At 42.5% G+C, this 12,645-nt stretch overlaps 1 protein-coding gene across 1 annotated transcript in view; it reads right to left on the bottom strand.

Annotated features, from left to right (window-relative positions):
• Positions 1 to 12,645, bottom strand: part of IQCA1 (IQ motif containing with AAA domain 1) — a 141,403-nt gene that overhangs the window by 56,524 nt on the left and 72,234 nt on the right. Inside the window, exon 8 of the mRNA XM_044431818.1 lies at positions 10,614 to 10,689. Coding sequence (XP_044287753.1) covers positions 10,614 to 10,689 — 76 coding nt within the window. The remainder of the gene's footprint in view (positions 1 to 10,613; positions 10,690 to 12,645) is intronic.

Consider the following 12,645-nt stretch of genomic DNA (forward strand, 5'->3'; position numbering starts at 1 on the left):
CTGCTGAGAATGTAAATCTTACTGAATTACTTGAAAGCAGATTCAAAGATCCTGAGTCTTCTCCCTTCAGAGTGCAAATCACTTTTCCCCTCTCCTGTGTGCTTTTGTTTGCACTCCATCTTGTTCCATCTTCATGTCATATTATTCTCAGAAGAGTCCTCTTCCTCTTCTTCAGCACCAAAATGGGTTAGGACATTGTTTGCTCTTTGTTTTGTTTAGTTAGGTTCAATGCAAGCTCTTACCATGCTGCATAGTTGTTTTATTCGCTCTGATTTCCAGAACATTTGGCTCAGGCTGTCGTTGCTTGATATATATCTCATCTCCCTTGAGATTTATTTTTAAACAAAAAATAATGTTCTTTTTAGAGGATTCTGCATGATAATATGTAATGCAGTATCATTATCAAACACCTTTCATTGCTATTTTGAAATACTACAGCTAGAAAGGGCACCTGGAGCCTGAGTGCTAATGCCTTTTTCCCTTGTGGAGAACCCATACAAGCTGGAGGCTCAGTTTGACATAGCTGAAAAGGAAGATGTTTGAAGAATGAGAGAAGGAGTTGGAGTGTTGGATAATTCTTGCCTTGCTCATACTTTATAATAGGTAGATAAAGCCTCCATGTGACAAAGATGGGGAAGGGCTGCATCTCAGTTATGGAGCTTTGTGTACAGATGAACCCTGGTTCAATTCCTGGTATCTCCAGGCAGGGCTGGAAAAAATCCTGTCTGAAAGCCTGGAGAACCACAGCCAGTAAGTATTGTCAGTAATGAGCTAGACAGACCAATTGTCTGATTTTGTATAGAAACCTACTTGATACTAACACACATACTGAGTTCTTTCAGCTTTTGGACTGAACTAATCTTTGATATCTTGGAATTCACTCTGATGTTTGCAACTTTGCTGCAAATGTTCATTGGGTAGTTCTCATTTGCAACTAAAGATGAGGAGTGCTTAAGGGCATTAATTTCTTTAAATCACTCTTAACCTTTCAAATAACATGATGGATGCTCTGACATATTTCAGCAGGAAACAACTGACTTGTACTCATTTGAACACCAACTCTTTGGGGTTACTAGAGTTTGGAATGCTGGCTTGTGGGGAAATGAGTCCGTTATATAAACTACTGTGATTTTTAAATGCCTTTCCAGATGATTCAGGAGCTTTCAAATATACCTTCACATGGGCATCAAGATCTAGTTATTTATTACTCATAGATAAACTACACAGTTATTTTTTAATTTTTATAATAATGAACTAGATTAATTATACAATTGCTCCTAAAAAAAAGATCAACCAAAGACTTTAAATTTAAATTGTCCTTTTCTGAGTAATTTTAAAGTTGATTTTATGGCTTCTAATTTTAGAAGATAGGTAGTTTCAGTAAATTATTAAAAGTATTTCTTCCTTATGTTAAAGAAAAGGTCAGAAGGTTAAGAACATCAATATTTATAAAGTAGAGCTTACACACACCTTACTAGGTATATATTACATTACCTTGACAACTATTAGATTCACTGTGCACTGTATTTAAATGTATTTAAAATATGCTAATACTTAATGTTAATAACTAATTAAAATCCACAAAAATATTTTTATTACTTGGGTTGTAGAGAACAGATTATTATATAAAATGGAACATGTACTGTTGCACTGTTCTTCTAGCTCAAATGGTTTGTCCAATGAAGCTGTCTTTTGGCAAAAACATGGGCATTGCCTATGTGTTCATGTTTTTAGTAATGGAGTAAATAGCAGCACATGGGGCCATTTTCATCGAAAAAACAGTATAAGAGGAAAATGTTAACCCTTTTGCCTATGACCCTCCCCCCTCCCTGACTATTTGCAAAAATGTTTAAAAGCAGCAGCCAGGTTCATATGTTGACAGGTTCAAAGATTACGTTCACATATTTTTATCACAATAGATAACTTGGCCCTTACTGACTCACATCTTCATTTTCTCCTCTCTCCCAGCTGTCACGAAATGTGGATGGGTAGAGTATGAAAGGCCAGATGATATATATAATGTGATTTGCTAAATTTCTAATATACAGTGTATTTGCTAGACATGTACAGTCAAGCACTAGTTCCATCAGAACTTGTTTTGATAGTGTAAGTAAAACTGACCAACTCTTCATTAATCAGTGGCTCCACTTTCTTTTTCACAAATAATATGTTTTAAATAACAGGAGCAGTGGACTGGGGACACCTGTAATTAAATAAAGAGAGGAGAACCAATCAAAAGGCAAATGCATCAGCTGCCTTTCATCTAGCACAAGTTTGCTTAAATTGTGAACCACAAAAAAGCCAAATGTAGCCAGAAGGCAGCTTGACAACCTTCTCCATTCTGCAGTATCAAGAGGCAGGAAATACAGGTGTTTTTTTATTTTATTTTATTTTATTTTATTTTATTTGAGTGCCTGGTGAACTGTATATGTGATGGGGGAGGGGGGTTGATTGGTCATTCATGCAAATCTCCTCCAAAGCATCTACGGGTTTTATATCTATGGACTAAAAGTCTGTAGAAGCTTACTATTTAGGGATTTAAGAAAAGTCATATTTACATTGACCTACATTAGTAATTTTCTGAATAAGCACACATCTGCTTTCAGTTAGAGCCAAGAAACTATCTCCCCCTCTATCAAGCCTACATGATAAATGGAATCTTTTGAAGAAGAAATCCACACCATATCCTGTTAAATAGCTCTGAAATCCCCAGTCACACATTTTAAGCATAAAGTTTTAATATGCTATTAAAAATATCTAATGAAGCATGCGTCTTAGCCATGAAAGCATATTAATTCACCATGTTTACCTTTTGCATTTCTAGTCCTATTTTATGGTAAACAAGTTCCTAATAAGGAATGCACATAATTTTTTGCACTTGGCATATGTTAATATTCGATTGTTCAGTATATATTTTTTCAGAAGAGGTGTCGATTAGCCTAACACATACTGCCCAGTGCAATGCACTCTGGGCAGTTCACAAAGAAAGAGCAAGAGGCAGGCATATACAGGCAGGTTGCTTACCTGTAACTGTCGTTTGAGTGGTCATCTGTACATTCACATATATGGGCTCTGTGTCTGTGTGGAGCCTGTTGTGAGGAAGATTTCATAGCTGAGAGCATTTTGGTGGGAACCCTTCTCCCACTCTGGTGTTTGGTGCATGCCTTTGTGGCCTCTGGACTTAGGGAGGATTATCTTGATCAACCTTGATGTTAGCTGAACCAAATCTAGCTATAGAAAATGGAAAAATTCGTAATTCCATTGCATACGGAAGGAGGAGGAAGATTTAGAATATGACACCACAGAGTGGTTGGACAGTAGGTTGTGTGAATGCACAGATGGCCACTCAAACGACAGTTACAGTTAAGCAACCTGCCTTTCTTCTTTGTGAACTCTGTGCATCACACATATGGATGACTAGAAGCTTAGCCATCACTGGATAGTGTAGTGATCAGTGTAATTACTGCTCTCCCAAGGGAACAATGTGCCTTGGTATGGATATCAAGTCTGTAATGTTTCACAAATGCCATTAAGAGTTGACCATGCTGCTGCTTGCAGAGCTCAAATTCTGGTGTGCAATGAAGTCCATGTAACTACTGCTTGCAAATAGTGCAACTTTTGTGATACAGAAGGCTGTAAACTGGGCAGTTCATAAGCCACAAAAATTACCTTTATCATGCAAACTGCTAGTCTCTGAAGTAAAGTAAGATTGCTTACCTGTAACTGATGTTCTTTGAACGGTCATCTGTGCATTCACACATATGGGATCTGTGCCTGCATGGGGCCTGTTGTCGGAGAGATTTTCTAGCTAAGCATATTGGCAAGAGCCACACCCCTTCCCCCCAAGGTATATAAAGGTGGGGCTTCCACTGTTTTCTCCAGTTTTCTGAGACAGTCACGTTGGCCTTGGAACCAGAGAAGGGGTGGCCATTTCTGGCCCTCTCTGCACCAGTGTGGCATGGATGAGGTAGGGAAAAAAGGAAGCATGCACTGGCTGAATATATTATGGATATTGACACCGACATGAGGCCAGTTGTGAACTGTGTGAGTGCACAGATGACCATATGCAGATGATCACTCACAGATGACCCTGAGATGGAGATCATGTAGGAAACCGATGATTTGATGGATGGATAATGCGGTTGGCTTGAACTCTCATTCTCTGGAGAAATGTTTCATTTTGTTCCATATAAATGTTTTAAATAAATAAATAAACAAACAAATAAGATCATCTAGTGTTTGGTTTCAGCGGAATGTTGAGGCTTCCCTATCTACCTAGTGATTCTCCATGTCGACAGATGCAGGGCTCCAGTGTATACGACTAATCCTCTGTCCCACTATAGGATGTCCAGTCTCATCAGGTATCAGGTGAAGGCTCAGATGGAGAAGAAAAGAAGGTCTGTAAACCATGCCTGTCAAGGCCACCATGAGATCACTTGAATGCAGTTAGACTGGTCCCTTTGGATTTTGGTTATTACTTTAACAATTAGTGGGAATGGAGGAACAGATAAAAGAGTGTTCCGTTTCAACATGTGAGGAATGCATCTTCCGTGGATCCATTGCTGGCTCTGGCTTGAGTAGAAATGTTTACAAATCACATTGCTCAGTGTCTACGGATGGTGTTTCCCAGGCTGTGAAGAGGTGTTTTATGAATTCTGAATGTAGTTCCCGTTTGTGAGTCTAGTCTTCTGCTCAGAATGTCGGTTATTTTGTTGTAAATCCAGGCTAGGTAGGCTGCCACAATCGTGTTCTGTTCCAAACACCAAGAGTATCCCGCCTTGCTTGTTTAGCTAGTATACTACAGTGGTGTTGTCTAACGTCATCTGAATACGGTTGTCCTTGGGTAGCTGTTGGAAGGACAGTATGGATTTCGTACTGCAAGGAGCTGCAGATTGATGTGCTTGCTCTGTTCTTCATTGCTCAGGTGCTTCTTTGTTGATGTCGTGTGCTCCCCCGATCCCCATTCGGATGTGTCCATTGCTCTGGTCAAGTCTTTCTTGGGGGTAAAGGTAATCTCATTAGAGAGGTTGCAATATATAGTCTACCAAGTGAGACTGAACTGTACTGAGCGAGGGAGTGCCAAGCGTTTCTGTTTGGAATCCCTGTATGGGTGGTGAGCTTGTAGAAACCTTGACTGGAGAAGTTTCATTTGTAGGCAAGAGTATTCTGTGACCAAGACCGTTGCTGCCATTAGTCCCAAAAATCATTGTACTTGGTGTATTGTAAATCTGACTTCTAGTTGGAGGCATAGGGCCAATCTGGATAGGAGACTGGCCTGCTCTGTCACTGCTCTGTCTAGGCAAAGGTATGCCCAGGTAGAATCTATAGAATCCAATCTGACACCAAAATATAGAACAGGAGGGAGAAATTATAGATTTTTCATCATTAATACACACTCCTAGTTTCTGTAGGAGGAAGAATGTACTGTCCTCCTAGAAAGGGGCAGTCAGGAACCAGTTGCCTAAGTACGGATATATTTGGACCCCTTGAACCTGAAGGTGTGCACAAACTACCACCATACATTTCATAAACACCCAAGCTGCTGTGGTGAGACCAAATGGGGAAACGCTAAATTCATAGCTTTTGGTGCCGATATGGAACTGGAGGAAATGTCTATATTCTGTATGGATAGAGACATGAAAGTACACATCTTGTAACTCTATCAAGGCAAACCAGTCCCCTTGCCTTAACAAGGCTAGTATAGTCTGTAGAGAAATCATGTGGAGCTTCTTAAGGGGAATGTAGACATTCATGCCCTAAAATCTAGCATGGGACAGAGGTTTCTGTTCTGCAGGATGGTAAAATAACAGGAGTTGGAGATTGAATGGTGGGACAGATTGAATTACTCCCTTTGGTTGAGGTGTTACTACCTCATTTTCTAGGGTGACTGACAGAAAGGTGGTGCATATGGTCCCGAGCGGTGGAAGGGAGGCAAATTCTATACAGTACCTCAATTCAATGATGGGGAGTGCCCATCTGTCTGATGTTATGTCTTCCCATTGCGGAAGGAAAGTTCTAAGGCAGCCTTCAAACCAAACTGTCAACGGTGGTGAGGGACTGGTTTGGGTTGGTGGCCGGCAACACTACATTTCAATATCTAGCCATTTCTCAGTGGACTGCAATGTGCGAAGGGAAGCATCCTGACATTGTGTGGGTAGTCATCACTGCCATGTGGGGTAATATGACTGGTTTCTGCCAGGGAAAAAAGATGGGCCTCATGGCCGCTTATGTGTCATCAATGTTTGGGGTGCTGCAAAGCCCATTCTCCCTACCATCACTCTTGCCTTTTGCACAATAACTTCTTGTTAGTCCAGGTATTGAAAAGGCCCTCATGGTCAAAATGCATCTCTTCTATCTGGGCTCTAGGTTCCTGTGGGAAGCTGGACACTTTAAGCCATGTGTGGTGGCAGATAGCTATAGCAATCACTAGGGCTCTCAAATGAAAGTCGAGGTGATGATGTGTGGTGATAATTTGTTGTTTGCTGTAGAGCTTCTGACTGGAAAACCCTAGCAAGTTCTTGGTGTTGCTCCAGGAGGAACTGTGCTAGGACCCCATCTTTTCTCACAGAAATACTTGATAGCATTCCATTTGCCTTTCATGATTAGATATATGAAGGCCATGCCCCATTGCCACATATATTCTCCCAGCCATTGAATCCTTTTGCCATCCTTGCCTATCTGCAGGGACCAAATGTTCACACTGGGATCCATCTCAGGCTGATTCCACTATCACCGAGTTTGAGCAAGGATAGGAATGGGATATCACTCTCCTGGACCCAGTATAAACTCTCTAGGCAAGCATGATGTATTATGCTGAGGCCTTCCATGAATCCTTCGTAGCATTAAGGGTTGGTAGAAATGGAATGGCCACTGGCATGGTGTCCTCCATCCAGGTGATGTCACATATGAGATCAATCGGTGGCTCTGCTAGTTCATCTCCAAAATGAGAGACATTGCCATCCTGAGGACTTGCTTAGAGAATCTTCTTAGGTCCTTACAGGAGGATCCTGACACTTCTGTTGTAACCTTGTCCACCAATGATGTGGACATTGGGTCTTCATATATTGGCTTGTGTGAGTCTGATGTGTAATTTGTGAGCATAAAGAGGAGTGGCCTGATGAAAAGAATGGTATACATGTGGTGATGGTGCCTGGAATGCTGCTGGCTGGTAGAACCCAGAAGTATAGGGCAAGGTGGTTGTGTGGGCACTGGGACTGATGGTGTGGCAGCCCAGAGGTCCTCTTGCAGAAAAGAGGGAGGATCCCAGTATTGGTATGGCATTTCCCTTGCTCTTGGTTCCCATAGGTGTTGTCCATATGGTACTATTGGCAACATCCATCAGTATTCCTTTCCCCAAGTAGGTATTGGGGTTCCACCTGAGTGTCAGCTACAGCCACAAGAAACCACCATAGAAATTAGCTCCTAGGATAGTTTTGGGACTGGTTCCTGGTCTGGGTGATCGCAGTGGAGTTGTTGGTGGGGAATCCCATATTTCAAGTGTGCAAGTGATCCTGAGCCTTTTTTCTCTGGCTTTTTAGTTGTCTTTTTTGCTGCCATTTGGGCACTGCTTTTGGTCGCCATTTTGAGGCCATGTTTGGACCAATTTTTTGGCTGCTGTTTGGTTGATTATGGCCTGGTTTTAGTCTTTGCACCTGATGGAGCCCCAGCAGTTTCTGATGGCAGGCACAAGCTTGAAATTGCCCATGAGGCAGAAGGGCCCAGAGGTCACTGTGTTGGTAGCCTGAAGTGCTCTCGTCCACATGTCCAAAGGCACACTGCCTGATTCTTTCTTGCCTGCTTGGTAAAAGCCTGGTGATATGGGAATGAGCGTGATCTTTGCCCAGGCAAAATAGTCATAGTTATTGCCCATCTATGGAGGACATTTCGGTGTTGCAGTGTGCACACTTTCAAAACACTGCCATGAATACCATTGGAGTAAGTTAGAAAGTGGGCAGGAGTAGAGAAAGACTGTTAAGCAGACAGCATGAGGGGAGATGGATAGAAGGTTTTTAAAAAAAAAAATATAAGACAGGTTATAGTGAAAATAAAAAAAATGTTTTAATGAGGTAAGCTGAGTAAGAAGGTTCTGAATTGTGAGGTAAAGCTAGGGGTAGAATGAATCTGAGGCACCACTTCATGTCTCATGTACTTGAACTTCATATTGTTACAGAGAACCACACTTCTATATGTTTTAGTTTTTATTTCATCTGTAGCTCCAAATAGAAGCACTTCTCCATATCCCACACCCCAAAGACAGTGTAGAGTCAGGGGGTGCCACGCAAGTGGGCAAGCCAGTGTGGTGTAGTAGTTATAATTTTTATAATACTTGATACCACCATAAAAATGCTCTTCAATTGGAGATTTTGACAGGGTGGCTCCAAGAAAAAAATCAAAATGGGAAACATCAATACAGGAGCTTTTTTACTGGGTGTCTGAGAATGTGTTGGGCAGTCCATTTCATAAGCAATGAAAAAATGTGCAGACTGGGGGCAGGAGGATATACATTTATAGCCTCACAAATGCACAGATCTGGGTGTGTGTTTATTGGATTTAGGGTTGTGGTTGTCATTAGAGCTAACAAGCATTATGTGGCTGCACTGAGGATCTGCCCTCAGAAGAGAAAGAGCTTCTTTCACAGAAGAGTTCCAGGACTTTTACTTATGTATTTATTTATTTTTATTTATTTTATACCCTGACCTTACCCCGACTCTACTTTGGCTTCGGGGTGCTGGGGTATGCAGAAGTGCCTATATTTGTAGCTGCTGATGCACCTGGAAGCAGGTGGTCATGTTAAGCTTCACTTAATAGTGAAGCTACCTTCCTTACTGGGGGCGGAGTTACCTGGCCAGAAGAAGGTAATTAAGCCCTGCCCATGCCTATTCATGGATCCTTGCTAGTTTGGGAGCCACAGACAGCAATGCTGCAGTTGGTACCGTGACCAAGCATCAAGTCAAGCCACCCATCCTGAAGCAGTCAGCAGGGTGTCCTCCTGGGCACTCACTCCCAGATAATGGCACCTTGTGCAGGGTAGCCACGGACACATGCTCGGTGGTAAGGCTACCCTTTCCCTCGAGGACACATCACCTGACAGAATGGGGCAATTAAGCTTCACCCATGCCTGTTTGCGAGTCCCTCTGGCTTGGAAGCAGTGGGCAGCAGTGCTGCAGTTGGCACCATGGCCAAGCAGCAAACTGAGCTGCCTGATCCAAAGCAGCCAAAAGGGCATTCTCCTGGGAACTCACATCCAGGTGATGGAACCTAGTACAAGGTGGTTTGGCTGCAAGGCTATCCCTTTAATGGGAGACACTCACAGGAAGGAAGCAAGCCCTCCCCACACCTCTTCACTGAACCTCACCAACTTGAGGACAGCAGTTGGCACCATGGCCAAATGTTGAGCCAAGCCATTCATTCCCAAGCATTTGGCAGGGTGTGCTCCTGGGCAAACACTCCCAGGTGGTGCTGCCTAGTGCAGCGTGGCTACAGCCACTTAGCAGTGAGGCAACCACTTCAGTGTGCGTGGCAGTGGCCTGTAGGAAGAGGGCAAGTAAGCCTCTCACACTTTCTTGCTTGGAGCCTTGCACCAGCCTGGGAGTGGCAGATGGCAGGATCTCAAGGCAGTATCATGGCCAAGTGCCAAGCCAAGCCACTCATTCCAAAGCAACTGGTGGGGTGTTCTCCTGAGCATGCCCTTCCTGGCAGCAGTGTTTGCTTGGGGGTGGACATGTCCATGCACTTGGCAGAGAGGGCACTGGCTTTATTAGGGTGGTGTTGTCTGACAGGAGGAAGCAGTTAAGCTCCACCTCCACACTTTTCTGTATAGCCCCACACCAGATTGGAAGTGGTGAATAGCAGGATCAAAGGCTGCACCATGGCCGATTATCAAACTGAGCTCCTGACCCTGAAGTGGCCAGTGGGGCATCCTCCTGGGTATGCGCACCCCTGTGGTGGCATGTGCTGCACGGGACAGCACATGCTGAAAGAGCCTTGTCTGCTGAAAGAGCCTTGTCTTTTCAAACCTCACTTACTGCAGACTCTTTGGCTTTCAGCCAATTTGGAGGTGTGCCTAGCCCATGGTTAGGGCCAGAGCTGCAGGAACCACAAAGTCCTTTGTTTTCCCAGCAAACTCAGAAACGCAGGTTAGCCCATGTTTAGAGCCAGAACAGCAGGTTCTTTGCAACAGGTTCCTTGGATTCATTAGCCAATTCCATTGGTGATCTGCCCCATGTCTTCATACCTATTTCAGACATATGCCCTAGGTAAATAGGCAGAATAAATGGGTGAAAGTAGAAAAAGAAAGGGGAAAAAAGAAAGGGAAAAAGTACTTCCCATGGCACCATAAAAGGCAGTCAAAGAAGAACTGAGGGAATGGCCAGGAACTCCTCCCATATACACTGGACACCGAGATGGGGACCAGTTCCCACCAAAATTTTCTCAGCCATGAAATCTCAGCAACAGGCTCCACACAGGCATAAAGCCCATACGTGTGATGCACAGAGACCATGAAGAAGAATCTCAAATATTCATTTAGTGAGGCTTGCTCCAATGAAGTGTACTCCAGGTTCATAGGCTGCTTGAAATTGCAGTTCTGTTTCAGTTATGTTCATTCTACTCACCTTTGTATTTGCTGTTTCCTTCTTCCATTACTGGGAGAAAATTGCTAGGGGTCATTTTCCAACCTTCTTCTTGTTCCTTAACACACAGAATAAATTCTTGAGATAAATTTAAAAACAGTCTATTAAATGATTACAAAAATATTATCAAAAGTGGTATGATCCCCACACCTGCAGAAACAAGATTCCTTTTGCTTTCTTCTGAGCATTAATTATCTGATTCTAGGCACTTTGAGGGTATTCTGATCTTTCATCATTATACAATAGTTCACTGATAGATTCTGTATTGTTTGAATTCAATTAAAAAAACTGATATATCATTAGTACTTTTCCCTGTTTCAACTAATTTGGGAAGGGAAAAATCTGTTCTGCATTATATTGAGTAGATATAGTTGAGTGGAGAGGACTAGTGAGTTAGAATGCTGAAGTCTGTAGGCCCCCGCAGGTAAGAGGAATGAGGAAATAACAGAACTAGATGGTTATCCCTTCCAAAGTAGTCAAACAGGCCAACAATGCTTTTGAACCTGACACCAATTCTGAAATTTCAGATGGCAAGAGTAAGCAAAAGCAACTTTTCTCAATCTTGCATCTTATACACTTGCTGTGGCCTTAAGTGGAGAAATGAGGTCAGAAAACTGCCAGGACTGAATTCAACAATAAAGCAGCCCCCACAAATGATATGGTATAAATATTCTTCCCTAACATTCAACAACTTGCTAGATTAAAGTGAATGGACTGCCAATTCAGGAACTTGTATTATAACAACTACATTGGCTAGACCCACCCTTATTATAACAGGTATGGCTCGCCCCACCTGGAAAGAATCTGAATAGCTGTTCTTGTCAAGCAGGAAATAATGCAGGATGCTCCATGTGTAGCTTTATGTATGTATTTATTTATTTGGGTATTTTTTACCCCGTCCAATACCTTGCGGGTCTCTGGATGGCTTACAAGTTGCTTGGAGAGCAACTGAAAAGCTTCAGCAGCATGAATGATACCCAAAAGGTCATGTAAGCCTAATCATTTACTAAGAAAAAGCCAATGCAAGCCTTTTTCCAAACCTACTTGTACCACTGTGGGGGAGAGGCACAAGTGGGAGTGAAAACTCTCCTCCATCTGTGACTCCCCCCTCCACAAAAGTGTGCCCTTGCACTGTAATTAGCTTGGATATAGGTCAGCAGTAGATTATGTTTTGCAAGAAACAAGATTATCCAATATGGTTGCAAGTTCAAAAAAGCTATGGAGAAGTGTGGACTGTTTTTCAATGACCTCCTTCTGTCACTTGCAGAAAGGAGTTAGTATTACAGGTTGTCCTGTCATGTTAGATAAGAGCCTATCTCCTAGAAGGAATATCCCTTTTAGAAACCCCTTACTCCTAATTTTTAACATGCATATAAATATTCTGAGGGTAAATCTGCATAACATGCTGAAACACATAATACTAATTTATCAAGAATGATCAAACTGACCCTTTGTGGTATCTCTGTTCTCATTTTGCAGAAAAAAAGAATGATCAACCAGTACCTCTAGTGATTTGGCAGTTATATGTCTTTTAATGCAGCCCAATATACCATTTGCCTCTTTTCTTGCAGCCACATCACATTGTTGACTCATATTCACTTTGTCATCTACAACCGTTCTGAGATCCTTCTCACATGTAGCTTTGTTGAGCCTAGTTGCTCCCATTTTGTACCGGTACATTTGGTTCCCTTTTCCTAGGGGAAGAACTTGGCATTTGTCCCAACTGAATTCCATTCTGCTGCTTTCAGCCCAGTGTCCCAACCTTTCAAGATCACTTGGAATTTTGTTCCTGTCTTCCAGGGTATTAGCTAGCCTACCTAATTTTGTTCCACCTGCGAATATGATCAGCATTCCCTTCACCTCTTTATCCAAGTCATTAATAAAAATGTTGAAGAGCACTGATCTGAGGACTGAGCCTTGCAGTAGCCCATTTGTTACCTCTCCCCACCTTGAGAAGGTGCCACTGAAAAGCACTTTCTGAATCTGTACCCCACAGTGGATCCTCCGGATAGTT

The sequence above is a fragment of the Varanus komodoensis genome, unplaced genomic scaffold (genome assembly GCF_004798865.1).
Source record: "Varanus komodoensis strain SLA01 unplaced genomic scaffold, ASM479886v1 scaffold23, whole genome shotgun sequence".
In the NCBI taxonomy this organism is placed as follows: Eukaryota; Metazoa; Chordata; class Lepidosauria; order Squamata; family Varanidae; genus Varanus; species Varanus komodoensis.